General features: G+C 38.0%; 1 protein-coding gene across 3 annotated transcripts in view; it reads right to left on the bottom strand.

Annotated features, from left to right (window-relative positions):
* Window positions 1–19,434, bottom strand: part of Tbc1d4 (TBC1 domain family member 4) — a 194,326-nt gene extending 174,892 nt beyond the window's left edge. For all 3 annotated transcript variants that reach the window (XM_048801300.1, XM_048801301.1, XM_015498733.2), the window contains exon 1: window positions 19,214–19,434. In XM_048801300.1, the coding sequence (XP_048657257.1) occupies window positions 19,214–19,252 (39 nt within the window). In that variant the 5' untranslated portion in view covers window positions 19,253–19,434. The remainder of the gene's footprint in view (window positions 1–19,213) is intronic.
* Window positions 19,435–19,441: the final 7 nt, after the last annotated feature.

Here is a 19,441-nt window from a genome sequence, read left to right as displayed (position 1 = left end):
CCTAGAAATCACCATGAAGCCATTTAAAGAAATTTTACCTTAATTAAACCCATAAAGGCTATATTCTTTACAGAAATTAAAGAATGACAGAAAAAGCACTGCCATTAAGACGTCCTAATTTCATTTCCTACATAGACATAGCTACAGTGACTTTTAAAAGTTTCAGATTATGAAAGACATTTCATTAAATAATGAAAACCTAAAAAAAAAAAAAAAGTTTAAATGTTATTTATCACTTGTCTCTAAACTCTTAAAATGGGCCCTGAAGCTGCCATATTCCTTGAGACCAGCAGTAGATCTCCCACGAGGGAATATGAAGCACCCCCACAAATGTGTATTCTCTCCAGTGTCCCCTCATAACAACATGAACTCATGCCATTACCAGTGTTTAGCTGTTACTACAGAAATCACTTACACCTCTTATTCCCTAACCTGCTACGTCTTACACCTGATTAGCTTCAATCAATATTTGCTAATGGCCATGGTAGAGCTGATGACAATGGTGGTGATGAGGATAATTAAAACACTGTGAAGCTACAAGGTTCTCATGGCTTTGACTGATTTATACATAAGCAGAAATCACCCTCTAAAACTCCTAGGCTGACACCATATTTTGAATTGAAATCGGGGATGCTAAAACATTAAGCCATAGCCCAAGTCCTCTTTTTTTTTTTTTTTTTTTTCCCTGACAAGGTTCTCACTTAGTTGCCAACGCTGACCTTGAACTGGCAATCCTCCTGCTTCACCCTCCCCCAAGCAGCTGGGATTACAGGCATTCACCAGGGAGCCTGGCTCAGATCAAATCATTTTTCATTTAATTTTTTTAAATTAAACAAAAATTAAATAAATTAAACATTTATTTTTAAAAAATAAATGACAGCAGAATGCATTACAATTCTTATTACATACATACAGCACAATTTTTCATATCTCTGGTTGTGTATAAAGTATGTTCACACCAATTCGTGTCTTCATACATGTACTATGGATAATGATGTCCATCACATGTCCATTTGATTTTGGTTTTTTTGTTTGTTTGTGGGGGGAGGTCCAACTCAGGGCCTTGCCCATGCTAGGCAAGCACACTACCACTGAACCCAACCCCTAGCCTTCAGTTTGATTTTGTATCACAAACCAAAGGAAAAGATGTAAACATATTCAATGCTCTAAAGCTTAATATGATAACCTAAGATAACTACAAAAAAATATATTACTTCAAAAAAAGGTAAGCAATGAGAATGTTATGTTTACATCTTGCTTTCTTTCCAGGGAAGTCAAATCATAAACCTATCATTTACTAGATAAAAGAGTTAATTCACTGTCTACTTGGAAGACTCACAAATCTCCTTCCATCACTCACCATATCCAACCTAGGAGGATGGAGGGGATATTAAAAAACAAAATGTGGCGAAGCAGAGCTAAATACTAACTCTCTCTCTCTAACACACACACACACACACACACACACACACACACACACACACACGCAGGCCCAATGCCTAGAGCATCATTTTCCAAAGCTGAGACAGTCATTTACCACCTTGGGCAAACTGGCTGACTGCCAATGCAGCCCCAAATGACCATGAATAAAATCTTAATTACATTAATTAGAGTAATTTCTTCCTGCATATCATCTCATTATTTGGGGCCCTGTCTCAGCCTTGGAGACAGCACCCTCTTTGACTCCTCCACAGCACTGATCATCTCAGCTCCCCACTGCCCAGAACACTGATCCTACTGCTCAGAATACCGCTCCTAGACATGCTTTATTGTGTCCTGCACTGGTTTCTTCCTCCTAGACCCCTTCTCTTCATCTGATGATCAATGTCATTTATTGATATTATCTAGATTTGGTAAAGCATGGGTAGTAAAGTCCATTCAACCAACAACCATAGAGGATAACCTTCTACAGAAGCTACCTATCAGGAATGCGATGGACATCATTATCCAAAGTACATGTATAAAGTCACAAACTGGTGTGAGTATACTATGTATACAACTAGAGTCATGAAAAATGGTGCTCTATATGTGTAATATGAATTGTAATGCATTCCGCTGTCATATATAAGTAAAAAAATTAATAAATATCCATGTAAATACAAAAAAAAAGAAGCTACCTATCACCTGACTTCTCATGGAGTTATCCAGCTATTGATATGTAAAGTGACATCTTAACTATTGATTAAGTGCCAGATGGTTCCAACCATCAAGCAAACATCCAATCATTCAGTAACTGTTAATATACTCACACTATTGCCTAAAGGCCTGCAGTCAGAGACTGTGTTTGATTATTACTATAGAAAAAAATACAGAAGAGTTTGGCCACAGGTGTAATGATGTAATTCATAACATTTTAACAAGACTGTACTATGACAAATCCTATGGCTTTTACTATTTCCTAAGCTTAGGTTAACTGGAATTTGTTTCTAGAGTTGCCATCAAATACACTGTAAGGAAGGGGCACTGGATTAACAACTCCTCAGATCTAGGAAAAGTTTGAGTATAGGTTGAATCCATTCTAATTACCTATTTATTTTATTTTTTTCTTTAATTTTTATTGTTGGTTGTTCAAAACATTACATAGTTCTTGACAAATCATATTTCACACTTTGATTCAAGTGGGTTATGAACTCCCATTTTTACCCCGTATACAGATTGCAGCATCACATCGGTTACACATCCACTGTTTTACATATTACCTATTTATTTTAGACATTCCCAGAGTCAATTCTGGAGATTCTGATTGTGCATATCTGCAGAGGGGCCCAAAAATGGATGGATGAATGGATGGATGGATAGTTTTTTTTAATCTCCATGAGATGCTTAAATATAATCCAGTTGAAAAATACCAGAATGTTATCCTTCACACTCCCTACCAAGATTCTGGTCTCTTTAGCCCTAGTGTTGGTATAAAGTTTGTCAATTCTCTAATACTCACAATTACTAATGAAAGATGGCATATCTTTTGGTTATATTAGGTCAATGGGTTTGTCAGTTTTTCATTGCTGTGACCAAAAGAACTGACAAAAATAACTTAAAAGGTAAAAAGTAATAATAATTTAAAAGGTAAAAAACCCTGGCTCAGGGTTTCATAGGTTCAGTTCATGGTTACCATGCTCTATTGCTATGGGCAGAGGAAAAATGTTCAATTCATGACAGCCAGGAAGCAAAGAAAGCTTGAGAACAAGGAGCCAGGGATAGTATAATACCCAAGGGCACACCTCAAGTGACCTACTTCCTACAGCTACATCCTCTCTGCCTGCAGTTACCATCTATTAATTCATTCAAACTGTTTACAAATGAGCTTTTGGGGGATACCTCAGATCCAAACCACAACAGTCAGAAAAGGTTTACACATCTCTAATAATTTCCAGTCCTCTCCTTTTAGAAAGGAGAATCCTTGATTTTACCCCTAAATCCTATTTTTCCCCACTCCCCCAACCAGCCTTTCTCATAACTATAAATAGTACCCAATCCACCCAAATAGCATCAGCAAATCTAGGACTCATCCTTAATTGTCATCTCCACAAGAAACTCCCTCTGAACCTTTTTTTGTTTTTGGCTATAAATACAGAAAACTAACTCAGCTCATATAAACTGAAAAAATATACAAGTCAGTGGTAATCAGGTTAGTTTTATCAGATAGTTTTTTTCCAGTTCTAGCATGGCAACCCTCAGCATGGTAACTTCATCATTACTCTAGTAATGAGACAACTTTAACAGTTCCAGTTTTTAAATTCATACACAACAATCAGGAAGGAAACTTTCTCAGAAGCCCCAGGCAAATTTCCTCATCTTCACTGGTACAAAGTGAGATGCATTTCCTGGAACCATTGGATCTCTGGTACATAACTTACGTACTGGCTTGGACCTGGCTTCCTGGTTAAACCAACCGTACAGCAGTCCCCCTGTATCCAGTTTTCCTTTCAGTTACTGGTTTCAGTTACTCACAGTCAATTGTGGTCTTAAATATGATATGGAAAATTCCAGAAATAAACAAAATTCATGTTTTAAGTTGTACACCATTTTAAGTAATGTGATGAAATCTCCAACTTTCCCAGTCTAACTACCTGGGACTTGAATTATCCCTTTATCCAGTGTATCCACACTCTATATGCTGCCTGCACATTAATTCTTTAGTAGCAATCTTAGTTACCAGGTCAACCATGGCAGTATTGCAGTGCTTATGCTCAAGTAAACCTCATTTTACTTAATAATGGTCCCACAATGCAAGAGGAGTAATGCTAGTGATTGGGTTTTGTGAAGAAAAAAATAAATAAATAAAGTATCTCCTTTAGGTGAAAAGGTGAACATTACTGACTTAATAAGAAAAAAAATCATATATTGAAGTTCCTAAGATCTATGGTAAAAATGAATCTTCTATTCATGAAATTGTCAGGAAAGACAAAGAAATTTGTGCTAGATTTCCTGTCACATCTCAAACTATAAAAGTTGTAGCCACAGCACATAAGAACTTAGTTAAGATGGAAAAGGCATTGAATTTTATATATATGCATAGAAAAAACCTTAGCATCCATAGGGTTCAGGACTATCTTCAATTTTAGGCATCCACTAGGGGTCTTGGAACTGGGGATAAGAGCAACTTTCCTGTAGCATAAGGGATAAGTGACAGGAGCAGGAAACTCAATAAAAATTTAAGATTTTATTAGGATAAGAGAAATGAAGAATCTACACATTAAACAACCTAGAGTAAGTTTCCTTTATTTGTTTTCTCATACCACCACATTCTTTTCCTTCATAGCCCTTATCACAAGTGGAAATTGAATATTTGTGGATATACAGCTAACATTCACAGATGTTACTATATGGCACTGTTTACAGGAACGAATTTCCTTAATCCTCACTACAACCTCCTGAGGTAGGCACATTTCCCCATTCCTATATCACAGATGAGAATAATTAAGGCTACAGGGACTTGCCCAAAACCACAAGTGGTGGGGCTTAGAGTCAGACTAGGTCAAGCACTCAGCTACTACATTACTCAGCTTTTTACTTAGTTTTATCTCAATCATAAAAATATAAGATCCACAAAGCAGCAAACACATTTGTTTTACTTCCATTTCAGTGTTCAACAAAGTATCAGGCATATAGGAAACACTCTGAAAAAAAATGAAGAGGCTGTTGAGGGAATGAGAGAATGAATGAATGAGGTCTTGAACAAAGGAAAAACAAGAAAATCACAACCTACATCAATGGATTGTTCATGTTCATGTTACATACTGACTATGAGAGAGAGTGGCCCAGAGCTTCCACATCTTGAGTCCAGTCTGATTTCTATGATTGGAGGTCTGTTATCTCTGTTTCACATGGTCACACCTGTACAGTCAATAACAAGTGATTTTTTTCTCCTTTGCAAGGCCACCAAACAGCAAATGAAAACTCAAGCTAGAGTCATTCACTCTGTTTAAGACAGATCTTTGTGAACATGATCAAAACACAGAATGATATGAACTAAGGATGGGAGTTTCCTGTACCCAATCTGCACGAAATAAGTGAATATTTTATTCACTGAAGATAAAAACCCACCAAAAAAAAAAAAAATGTGTGTGTGCATGTGCACGCACACACACACACACACACACATTCAGGACAAAACTTTAAGCAGTATGACCAGTATCAGGTACAAGCATTTTTAAAACAATATTTTTTAATAAAGTAATCAGTTCCAAATCTTCACTTGAATTATACAGCTCTAAGTATCTGAAAAGCATTTATTGTAACTTTCTTTCATGGTGGCAGCATGGCTTTTAAAAATTGATTTCTGAAAAATGTAGGTAGCTTAGAAAAAATTACAGGGCACACTTATATCAGTTCCCACTATCAACATCCAGAATCGATTAATTCTACTCTTAGAAGAAAACTCAGAGCAAACAAGATTTCCAAATAAGCTATTAATTGGTACAATCACATGCACAAAAACTGGTTCCTAAGTAAACAAGGTAATGTTTTCATGATTCAAATCCAATACCAGCAAATATCAACTCTCATATTCAGTATGTACATTGCAGTTTATCCTGCTACAGAAATGACTTGTGAGTTTAACCTCCACTCCAGGAGCAAAAGAAAACAACCTTAGTGAATAAGCCAATGTTATGAAACTGTCCATTTACATGTTTGCCCTCTACCTTAATAAGCAACTATATTTCCTGTTTTGCACAATGCACCAGCAGTGACACTTATGTCTTCAGACCAAGCTTACTTATAAGAAACAGGGTTTTAGAGATCATTTTAATCATTATAAAGGACAACAACAAAACAGAGATGCACATTTATGAGACATGCACAGCTTCATCAATGGTGTAAAGGGCAAAGCTGTACAGAACCCATTACCATAAGAGTTCCCAGGCCCTTTGCAAGTTTCCCATGCTGAGGACACATGGAGGTGGGTATTACTCAGAAATAAAAAGACTACCAAGGAGGAGAAAATGCCCTTTTAAAAGGGGGTGGAGTTGTCTTTATACAAAGGAGGCCTGTATTTATAAAGGCATGTGACTTTGCCACTTTTTAGTTTCACTTGAATAAAACCATCTTTCTTAGTGTGTATGCTTTTTTTTTTTTTAGAGTAGAAGCCCAACCTAAAAGAATAACACCACCTTACTTGTAGCTTGGTTCATGGCCCAGAGGCCACTGAAAAGCATTACTGACCTATCAAATGCTCTTATTACAAGAGTTAGATAAAACAAATACAAGGGCAGAGATAATTCTGCCGCAAGGGCATGCTGGTTTAGCAAATAAAGAGGTCCCAAATACAAACTCTACCTTTTATCATTGGTCAACAGTTCACTGTGGACATGGACCATACCTGTCCTCACTCAGATGCATCTCCCCCTCCCCCCTCCCTTTACAATTAAAAAGACCTGCCTTGCCTATTTGTTAGGATAGGACTTAAAAATCGGGGCCAAAGAAAAGGGTCGATTTTAGATTTGGCAGTAAAATTTACAGTAGTCACTCTCAAGAACTATGTAACTATTGCCTTCCAAATGAGATCCTGTTTCCACTGAAAAGCCCAAACTGAAGTAAAATGAATTTGCAAAACCACCTTGGCTGAACATCTTCCAGTCTCCAAATGCTCTATTCACATAGGCCATGGAGACACCCATACTCATGCAACATTAGTAAACTTCCTGTGTTTTGATTAGGTAGAAAGGACAAAAAAAAAAAAAAAAGCCCTTTTCATAGTGGTTTATACAAAACCACTATGAAATATTTTCAGAAATAACATAAATTACTTATTAAAAATGTCTGCTTTATATCCCATTTAATATTATAAGCAGTATGTCTCTAAAAGCATTCCCTAGAAAAAAAATAATATTGAACAAACAGAGTACAACCAATACTTGTAAAAGATAATGATAAAGGCAGCATATATGGGAACATGTATGTACTGCTTGCCAGTAGACTTTAACTTCTGCCTGTGGACTTAAATTCCTTAAAGACAAGGTCCAATTCTTTCTTACCTTAATGTCAACTGGTTAGAATAAACCCCTGCCTTAGAACTAGGTCCTGGGAGTACAACCAGGAACAGACAAGAGCTCTCCCAGTATGACGCTTACATTCCATTCCAGAGGTGGTAACAGTACCCCAAAAAATTAGTTACGAAAAATTTTAAGGAAGAAATGGGATACCTACTTCAGATAGTTACTGGAAGCCACTCTGAGGAAGTGACAATTGAAACTTAAAATGAAAGCTGAAATGGTGGTGGGGCTAAGAAAAAATAGAAAATACACATGCAAAAGCTTTCAAGTGATCTAAGAGTAGAGCTTGTTAGGACAGGAGAGAAGACTTATATGGCTGAAAGATGCAGCATGCTGGAGAGTGTTAGTCAATGATGAGCCGGGATGAAAATAGGTGCTCCATCACCTGGGATCACACAATACATAATTTCATATTATCCTAAGTGCAAAAGGAGCCTGATTTGATTTGTGTTTTAAAAGGACCACTCCTGCTGCTCTATGGAAGAAGGAATTGATGGGATGGTAGGAATACGGCAAGGACAACAGTTAAAAGGTGGTGTAACGGTGCTAGCAAGAGATAACAGTGTTTAGATCCAGGGATGGCAGCAGCCATGCTACTGTGGACATGTTAAAACAAGTGTTTGAGGCAGAAGCAGTATGACTTTCCTCAGGGGCTGAAATTAAGAAGTGACATGTAGGACTCAACTATAATTCCTAGATGACCAGCATCAGCAACTACAGATGCAGGTGAACATTTAGAAAAAAGCTGGAGCTCAGAGGAGAGGGCTAAGCTATAGTGATAAATTTAGGAGTCATAAATAAAAATTTACAAAGTAGGCTTTAGAATACACATGGAGGGTGAACTATCACATCTGTTATGGTTTGGATGTGAGATGTCCCCTGAAAGCTCACATGTGAGACAAAGCAAAAAGGTTCAGAGGAGAAATCATTGGCTTATAATGAACTGATCCCTGCTGGGATTAACTGAGTGGTAACTAGAGGCAGGTGGGTGTGGCTGGAGGAAGTGGTTTCACTGGGGGCATATGGGCTTTGGTGTTCATATTTTGTATTTGGATAGTAAAATCTCTCTCTGCTTCCTGATCACCATGTGAGAGCTGCTTCCCTCTGCCGCACTCTTCCCCCATGATGTTCTGCCTCACTGCAGGATTACAGCCGGACTTCTATGGACTAAGCCCTCTGAAACTGTGATCCTTCAAATAAATTCTTCCTCCTCTACAATTGTTCTGATTAGGTCCTTTAGTCACAGAAGGAAAAAAGCTGACTAAAACAACAGCTGTCACTTACTGGCTCAGGTCTTTAGAAAGGTTATTTGAGCCTTATTACTCTCATCTATAAAATGGGAATAAAATCCTTATTTTTTTCCACAAGACTAAGAGCAGGGCTTAGTAAACTTTTTCTGTAAAGGGCTAAAGATTTTAGACTTGGGGAATCTTTGTACAAATGCTCAACACTGCCATTATAGCTTGAAAACACAGACAGTATACAAGCAAATAAGCTGTGCTCAAACAAACTGTACTTAGAAATATTAAGGCCACAGTTTGCCAATCTGTGGTCTAGGGCACTACTCACCAAAACAAGCAGCATCAATATCACTTGTTAGACATGCACATCCTGGACCCACTGAATCAAAGACTATGGGGGTGAGCACCCAGTAATCAGTGTTTTAATGAATCCTTCTAAGCTAATGTTATGAATTTCCAGTCCAGAAAATATACACACATAAAGAAATTGGTTATTATTTTATGCATCTATGATTGTTATAATTCACCCGGCTCCTAGAAGTTTAGGGTACGAAAGATAAAATCGAATGCTGAATAACTGTGGTGTATCAAGCAAAAGAGAGGAAACAATTTTTACTGAACTATAAATTGGGCTTAGGTGAGAATACTTGAGAAATCAAAGATTGTTTTTATATATTCTTTATTCCAAAGAACTACTTCACTTTCTCATATATTTAGATTTAATTTTGTCATGTTCAGACTCCACTTATTAAAATAGACAATACAATTTCAAATATATTTCTCCAACCCAGCTTCCAATAGGAAGCTTGCCAATTAACTTTCAGACCTCTGATGGCATAAAGCTATCCGTTGATAATTTATTGCTATAACTAATAATATACTTTATTACAAACAAATTTAACATCATTTCAACAGAGTGATTTGCCCATTAGAAAGGTTAGGATCTATGCTGTAGGTTAAAAAATAAAAGGCGGACCACAAACACCACCACCCTTTTCAGAATGTTTTAACACTGTGGTTAGAAACTATAGAGATATCTGCCTACTGGACCCGCTTCAAATTAGGAAAAAGAATTATTAATGAATACAGAGGAGTCATGCCCACCACCACTACTCTGTTCATGTCAGCAGGACTCTGCAAAATTCCATGGGAATGAAAATAAAATCTGTACACGGATGGAACAGTCTTGGAGGGAGATAACAGGAACGGGTAAGGACCAGACACCAGATACTCCATGACTAGAACAACATCTAATCAGGCAGGCAGTAGACAATATTTAAAGAGTTAAGCTGAAGGCACTGGGTAGTCTTCAAATTGAGCTGCAGCATCAGGAATGTTGAACACAGGGTAATGAGGTATCCCAACTGGTATCCTAAAGAACAAGCAACTGACAATCTAGGAACAAAAACTATCTGGAAAACCAAGCAGGAAAGCTATCAGTTTAATTTAGGTAAACTCAGAAACTCTCTCTGCCCAGCCAATGGGAATTCAATGAGTGAAACCAAGGCAAGGGGTGAATTGAAGAAGCTGGGAGCCAATTGGAAACAATTCACTTATTGATTTGTAAAAGGTCTAAACCATAATGTATTTGTCCAGATTAGACATTCCATTCTTGAAAATGTATATGAAGATCCAATTTGAAATATAAAAGATTATTAGATGCCCGGCACAGTGGTGAACGCCTGTAATCCCAGTGGCTCAGGAGACTGAGGCAGGAGGATTTAGAGTTCAAAGCCAGCCACAGCAACTTAGTGAGGCCCTAGGCTACTTAGTGAGAACCCATCTCTAAATAAAATATAAAAAAGGGGTGGGGATGTGGCTCAGTGGTTAAGTGCCCCTGGGTTCAATTCCCAGTACCAAAAATAAAAATAAATAAAATTACTAGATGTGCTCAATCAGAAAGTTTGACCTAGAGTCTGACATTGATAATTAGTAGTTTATTACAACTCGCAAGTCATATAAGATGGAGAGCAACAGGTTCCACGTTTTTAACATTGAGAATTTTAGAAATTCACGTGGTAATTCAAGAAGTGATGACTATTCAACTGGTTAAAATAAAAAGAATCAGAGCAGCAAATTTAGGTTTCTATTTTTAGCAAGGAAGATTCCATTACTTGGAGATCCTCTTTCAAACCCCAACATCTTGCAAGAAATGAAACTTGGAAGAGATCAGTAACTTCAAAAACAATAACTCCCATATCCTTTTACTGGGGCTACACAAACTGATTTCAAGATTTACTGAAACTAAACCAACAAAAAATTTTAACCCATATTTTGTCCCTCTGTCACACAATCACAGGTATCGAAACCATTTTAAACAACCTCTGAAAATGTAAACACAGAGTTTATGTGTTGTTTAGAATCTTTTTAAGGATAAATTAAAATGTTAACAATTATTTTGCTGATTTTTTATTTAAGTATTTTGCAAAAATATAGATATAAACTCTTTATGCTTATAGCTCTAGGTTTTAAACAACTCTTAACCTCAAAACCAATTTACAAAATAATAACATAAATGTGAAACCAGTACATTTATACATTTATAGCAGTGTTATAAAAGATGTTATTTTTCAAAACAAGAGAATTACAGCACAGAATGGATTCTATCATATGTTTTTTTATATTTATGTATGTATTCAATAATTTTGCTCTACTTGAACTCACAGACTCATACAGCAATTCACTAGGTCATTGGGCTTAACCTAACTCTACATTTTATAGCTTCACTGTTCTTTTCTCTTCAACCCCAAACAACTGAGATAGTAGACTCAGTGCCAATGTTCCCTGCTTTATTATGTGTTTGATATCAGTGTGAAATGCATGACTTTTGTACTTTATAACTTTTTATTTCATAGTATTCATATATTTTGCATATTATAATGTAGCTTAATAATATTGTTTGTAATTTGCGATAATTTATATATATATATATATATATATATATATATATATATATATATATATCATTCTTTATAAATCAACCAAATATATTCAAATGCTGGGTTGTACCTGTTCCTAAATGGATATCATAATGATTTCCTATTCTAAAGTTTATCAAGGTTACATATAGACTCATGGTTTATTAACCTGCAATTCCCAAGGACACTAAATAAAAAGGACACCAGAATTCTGCATTACACACCTAACAACTCACACAGACTCTTTATTTCCCCTTAGAACAGAAGTACAGCCGGGCTTGGTGGTGAACACCCATAGTCTTAGATACTTGGGAGGCTGAAGTGGGAGGATTGCTTGAGCCCAAGCTTCAAACCAGTCTGAGCAACACAGCAAACCCTAATCTCTTAAATTTTTTTAATTTCTTTTTTTGAAACAGTATATACTGGCTTAACTATATCTGAGCACCAATTGACCACTATTTTACAAATTTAATAAGCTATTTGTACAGATTTTTTCCACATTTTTGCAGTTCATTATAGTTGTATGAAATGATGGGATTTGTTGTTACATATTGTGCAGATTTTTAATGAGTGTGAAAAAGTGATAAAAGTTTCTAATACTGTCAACTAAAAACTAATTTTCAACAACTGCATTCTAGAGAATGCAATGTAAGAGAACAAGTAAGAGGACAAGCTCCAGAATCTGCCCTGATTGGAATTTGCTTCTATGATAACAAGTCTTTAGACCTGAGGAAAGTAACCTTTCTATACCTCAGTTTTCTCATTTGTAAAATGAAATATTGGTACATACGTTACACAGTTACTCGGAAGCTAAAATTCCATAATTAGGAAAAGCAGTGAGAGTAGTACTGTTACCTCGCAAGGGCTCACAAAAGATCACTTTTAAGTAAATGGATTCAAGAGCTAATCAGATAAACAACAGTATAAAGTAGACTTAAAGTAACATCCTTAGTTAACTCGCCTGAAACAGAATAGGGAGACCCTGTTTCCCAGCACCTCCTTCCACCAGGCTCTCATCCATGACGTAAGCTGTTTTCAAGAGACCTTTCTAGATTCAAAAGATGTCCAGGATCAGGAGCTCCCACCAAAGCTTGCTACAGACTTTCCCACACCCCCAGTCCGCATGTGCAGAGTGCCTGACCCTGACCACTATAGGATCTACCCAGGGTAGTGGTAGTGGCAGATGGACTCTACGCAATTGGTAGATCATTGTTTCAAGTGCAAAACTTGGTGCTGGGAGCAAAAGATAATGGAACATGTGCAAGAATCCCAAGTCCGGTGCAACAGCCAAGTGCGCCTGCCCAAGTCAGTGACAGGGTTGTAAGAGCTCCCCCCCCTGCCCGGCTCCCTGTGGTGCCTGTCAGTGAGCCAGCTCAGGAACCCTACCCCAGGTGCTTTCTTCCTTGTTCTCAAGCATACGCCCCAATAAAACCTCCATGGGTTGGTACTGCTTATCTTTATTCTGGTAATTTCTATCTGGAATTGAACAAGAAAACCTTGGGTTGATTGGTAACAAATCCAATGAATTGTTAAGCTGTATTAATATTTGATGCCAACTACATTTCAAGAAAATCTTTTTCTAGTCAAATAATTCTGAATATAACATTAAATAAAATCATAATTAATCTGTCCCTAATTTTATAATGGGGTACATGCAAATAACTGCTTGTTGGCTTGGTTCAGATATGCCAATGTAGCCCAAATGAAATGAAACTTTAAAAACAACCATCTAGATATTTTTAACAAAACAAAGACCTTGAAATTAAAAACAGGAGTAAATAGAATTGTTTGCAACAATTATTCGGTCTGACCATCATCTTACTCACGAAACTGTCAAATCTATTTATTTTTGCCAACTTTCTTGCTGATCATCAAGCATGCTGATATTTTCCTGACTTGTATCTTTTGTCTTGACACAAATAACATACCAGATAATCTAGAAAATTCACCAAAATCATTAGTTTCTTACCAAATGATGAATTCACTCATTCCACACTGAGAAAAAGGCATTTGAATAGAATATGTCTTAGTACTGTTTATCAGGGTGCCAAGAAAACTTTCATTTTTACAAAGACTATCATTATTTGACACTAGGATATATCCCTCCCCAAAAAATGAATGGTTTATTCCATCTACAGAACTTAAAACATTTCACTGGAAAACAACTTTTTCATTCAATATATGCATGGTCTGATGGCAAATTGCTGAGAGCCACTGCCAAGTAGGAATGACGCATGGCAATTTCTTTGTCAGCCTACCCCATGTTGCTTAGAGGAAGGACTCTCCATTGTGGAAATGGGCTTGCCTTTGGACCCAGGGCATTTGCAGTGACTTTGCATGAAAGATGACCTTGCTCAAGGACCAGGGCGGATCCGGGTTTAGGGTGGATCAGGGTTTAGGGCGGATTGGGATTTAGGGCGTTGGGGTTTAGGGCGGTTCCAGGTTTAAGGTGATTCCTGCTGGGAATAGGGCGTATCCTGCTACCTCAGGCGGCCCGCCCGCTCCTTGAGTTCCCGTTGAGTTCTCGCGGGATTCAGAGAGATTTTGGGATTCAGAGCCTGGTGGAGAGTGTGGATTTTGCCCCAGAACATGCCTGTAGAGTGCCGGTGTGAGTTCGGGAATAAAGAATTGCTGTTTGAATCTACAAGGCTGTGAGTGGCTCGTGATTTTGTGCCCAGCCAGACTGCAGCAGCAAATAATATCTGTCTAGGGAAGATGCCGCTATACCAAAAGATTCAACATTTCTTTCAAATCTTCTGTAGTAAGATATTTATTCCTACCTACATTTACCTTAAATTTTCTAGTCTCAGAATGACTGTAAAAATTACCAAGAGAACAGAAATGGTCATATGACCAACCAAAGGAACACAATAATTTAGGGCAATAGTTCTGGCCTGGTCCCCAGGTCAGTAATCTGAGCATCACCAGAAACATATTCAGAAATTGAAGGTTACACTGTTTTAACAACCCCTCCAGCTGATCTACATACCCATTCAAGACTGAGAACTTCTGGTTTATGGTAATCAAGCTGATACTGAACAGCCTTAATCTTCAGAATGTGGCTCCCATCATAAGGTGCCTGCTCCCTTGCAGCTGAGAGGCCCTCCACACAAGTTTTTAACCTCTGCCCCCATTCCAGACTGCAATCAAGATTCTACCAAGGAGTCAAGGCAGATTAAGACCTCAGACTGGGGAGAAAAAAAGAACAAAAAATGATAATAGTAAACAACAAAAGAAATAGATCTACCAGTTGGAAGGCAGAAAGAGGGAAAGAGGTAAAAACTCTGTGATTCTATTTCTCTAGTTTTCTGATTAGTATATTACCAAATTCACTGAAACCATTAACTATAAAGAATTAAGAGTTGGCCTCTTTGAAACATACTGACAAAATGATGTTGAAATCTGGTTACACAAATAAGGCCTAGACAATAAATATTTTAAGAGGAACAATAAAACTGCAGATTCAGAGAACTAAGAGTTGGAAGGAACTGAAATTAAATTCATTATTTTAATTGTAGACATATAATTTGTAAAATCTCTTTAAAGTCATCCTTGCAAACTTCAAAAAATATATTCATAAACACAACCAATTAAAACTATAATTACCATGTTTTTGTCTTAAATATCCATTCATTCCATAATTATGAAATAAAATCACACTGTCAAAGTCTCATGCAAATGTTAATACCTTTAATCTCTAATCCTCATAAACAATAACTGCTTTTTTTGTAAAATATTCGTAACATAAACAACTCTTTTTTAACAGAGAAACTGAGGTAATGTTATACAGTCTCTTTCAGAAAGTAGACAGAGATAAGTAGTTGCAAAACATTAGAGAACTATGCTAGATCTTAAGGAAAGAATCAGGTATTCTTGCTTCCCCAATGGGTTCTAAGTCTACAACACAAATTATGCCAGTGACTTTGAAGAATATACATATTTAGTTCCTTTCCTAGTTCAAATTTCCATGTTAAGTTGAAAAGTGCTAAGCCTGACATTTCTCCTCCATAAGACTACACAGGCTTAAGTAAGTGGGACCCATTCCTTTTGTTAGGTACTTGGCCCCCACCTCCGCCTCTCTTTGCACCTGAAAGCAGAGACTGCATTAGGCCCTTCTGGTTGAGTGCAGCTCTGGACTCACATCTCTAAGTTGACTCTGCCCAACAGAGAGATATGGAGCCAGAGGGTACATCACCATGGCAACTCCCCAGACCCAAGCTACAGACACAGCACTCCGAGGTCAGAAAAGAGATTTCAGCAGATATTCTGCACATTATCACTTTTTTAAAACTTTTTTTTAGTTGTAGATGGACACAATACCTTTATTTTATTTATTTATATGTGGTGCTGAGGATCAAACCCAGGGCCTCACACATACTAGGCAAATGCTCTCTACCAATGAGCCACAACCCCAGCCCAACATTATCATTTTCTATTAGAAACCACAATCCTCCAACTCAGTGGCTCAGCATGAACATAAACTTTGCAATTTTCCTATGGTGAATATAGGTCCCAGTTTGCCCTGAACAGTCAAGATTTATAATTTGTTCTGCTTGTATAATTATTAGTGGTGCCCCCTTTCACAATAAAAAATTGCCCCAAATAAAAAAATTTTATGGTCATCCTACAGATGAGTCCACTGTAGAAAAGGGACAGGCATGAGAGACAGTGGCAGGCTCATTGCTCTAGGCTACTCTTCATACTTTGTTCAGTGAATGCAGAAAACAGCGGACTCCCTTAACAATGATCCCAAGGCCAATAAATAATTCTGCACTTTAAATGTAGAATTCAGGACAAAGCAAACAGCCGGTCTTCTTCCTTCTGATTGCAAGGGTACCCAGAACCATCCAGAAACTACTCCATATGCAGCACACTCCTGGATGATAAAAATATGTTGAATTCATCCCTTTAAAACATCTCCCTGCAGAATCACCACTTCTGGGAGTATTAAGACAAATTCTTGAAAAACAATGATCCCAACTCTCCCTCCTATGAGAACTATATGAAGTGAACTCAGATGTCCAAAAGCAAATGTAGGAAACAAGACAGTGTTGATGACTGCACTCAACAAATATACCAGAAGTCCAAAGTGGCAGCCCACCAATCTTTGAAGCCAACCCTCAAATGTATATTGTTTGGCCCAGAGAGGATTTTTAAAAGTTTAAAACATTTGCCATTACTTTAAAATGTGAAGTCAAACAGAAAATTTCGGATTTCCACTTTATCTTGGGAAACTGGAAGTCCGGGCAACACTGAGCTTTGCATTCATATCTGTAACTTCCAGTCGGAGTTGGGTAGCACTCTGAGAAAGGATGCCCACAACCCAGTCGTTCACAGTCCACCTCAGCCCTCTTCTCTAGTATTTGAGTTTTTAACACTGATTAATGGCTGGAGATAATCCCTAAGGAGATGATGTCTGACCCTTCAAATTAATGATCCTCTGCCAGGGATTCTCTTATTTCAGAGCAAATAAGAGTCCATATCTTTAGATCAAGGACTCATCTGGGAAATGACAATGAACACGAAAGTTGGGGCTTGTTTTAGTTTTTTTCTTTTATCAGAAAGCCATATGGGGGCTGGGGATGTGGCTCAAGTGGTAGCGCGCTCGCCTGGCGTGCGTGCGGCCCGGGTTCGATCCTCAGCACCACATACAAACAAAGATGTTGTGTCCGCCTAAAACTAAAATAAATAAATAAGTAAATATTTTAAAAAAAAAAAAAAAAAAAAAAAAAAAAAGAAAGCCATATGGCTTTCAACTGCTGCCACTAGATTAAAAGAGTATAGGCCTAAACACAGTATTTATAAAGTAATAATACATTCTTCTTCTAACACTTAAATATATAATAAAGAAGAATAAAAGGATGTTTTTAACTGCCAACCACTGAGTCCACCAGGGGCTCAACAGTCACTGTTGAGAATCCAAGGTACCATGACAACAATGAAATTAGCAATAATGTGTCATGTACCAGAATTGGGAAAAAAGCAAACAACAGCAACAACAAAAGCCTTAACACAAACTACCAAGAGTCATGAAACATTTCTTTAAGTCCTGGAAAAATGCAATTTATTCCTCCTTACTGCCATAACCAAACATGTTAAATAAATAAAGATGGTGATAACTTTCAGAAACTTTCCAATTTTATCATACATAAGAGCTAAAAATAAATTTTGAACAAATGAACATAAACTAAAATTCACTAATCATGGTTAGGATTTTGAGAGAATCTATACCAAGGCAATCTGCCATATATGTAACAGTGATCACAAATTAAAATTGCTGTCTTCACACTAAGAATTCTGATTATTAATATGTTTAAGTATTTTGCAAAGTAATGAAAACAAATACAATAAACTTTTATTTTCTTCAATTCAGCTACTGGCCTTTTGTGAAAGATTTGGTCAAACAAAATGTCTTTCAGTTACAGACCCTAGAATTATGAAATAAGACAAAAATTAAAACCTTATTTATAGGATGTTTTTCTCATCTTTCTATTATTAATTTCCCAGCTAGCAAAAGAACACCACATGGTCCAACCTGAGACTTTATTTATTTATATTTAGACACCTCTATTTTTCCAAAGAACTTAAAGTACTTTATCAACATTAAATAATCATTTTTAAAACAGCACTTTGGGCTTTTCATATTGTTTTTAAAAAATAAACTCTTTACACGTTTTTTAAAGCCTGCTTTCAAAGGCATAATCACTGTGGTAAAATTTTCCTGTCGCTGTTAGATAAGGACTGTACCTGTTTTGAAGGAAGTCAAAGTTAAGTTTAGTAATAGAACACTTAGATTTTGTAAACTATTGGGTGAAAATGGAAAAGAAAACCATTTTTGTAAATGGCATTTGAAACCTCTTCTATTACACGGGTTTTTAAGTCACCCAAGTATGTATTAATTTTGTTTCCAAAGAGTGTGTCAACACGCAAATAAGGTCTTCTTCCCACACAACATTCAAATGCAGATTCGTATTTTGCTACCAATTTGACAAGGTCTAGTTACTTTTCCCTAAACCCGGCTTGGAAATCGCCTCCGGGACAGGATACCTGCAGGTGCTGCTGTGATCAGGATTCGACCGGTCAAACGGGTTAAGGAGCAGAGCTCCAAGAGACTGAGAACAAGGGCCTCTAGGAAGCCAACCCTCTCCTCCGTTCCCAATAACACACTCACACGTGCACACACAAAAACACCAGGGGAGGACAGGCAAGCTCTTTGCAGTCACACCCCACACCCCTGACACCGCAGAACTCCCAAGACGCGCTTCTCCCCGCGTCTTCCCCTAAAGCCCCAGCTCTTCCTCGGTCCCGGGACTGCTCTCCGCCGCCTCCCTCTCCCTAAGTCTGTGAGCCGTCTGCTCCGGCCGCACGCCCAGCCACCAAACGCCTTCTCGCCCACTCTCAAGTCCCAGGAGACTAGCAAGCGGAGCACTCGAGCGCGCCACGTGGAGCGCGCGCGCCAGCAGCCCAACCACTGCCGGTCCTTAAAGTGGGGTCCCTGCCCTTGAGTCTTGCTCTAGCACCCTCAACAGCCAGGCCCACCCCCGCGCCCGGGACTTGCCTGGTTAGGGTCTGTGGCGCGGAAAACGTGACAGGCCATCTGTGACTCAGGGTCATCGGGTTGCGCCTTGATCAGGTAGGCAAAGTAGGTGAGGTCGTGGCTGTTGTGGATGAAACGCGAGATATGCTGCGCCTTGTGCTCGAAGATGAACACTGCAGGGTTGGGCTGCGTGGCCGCCGGGCCAGCACTCCCCGCGGCCCGGCGCGGGCGCGGTGCACGCAGAACGGC

The sequence above is a fragment of the Marmota marmota genome, unplaced genomic scaffold, assembly GCF_001458135.2.
Source record: "Marmota marmota marmota unplaced genomic scaffold, marMar, whole genome shotgun sequence".
NCBI classification, from domain to species: domain Eukaryota; kingdom Metazoa; phylum Chordata; class Mammalia; order Rodentia; family Sciuridae; genus Marmota; species Marmota marmota.
Note: the sequence above shows the minus strand (reverse complement) of the source record. Positions and strands in the feature narration are given on the sequence as shown.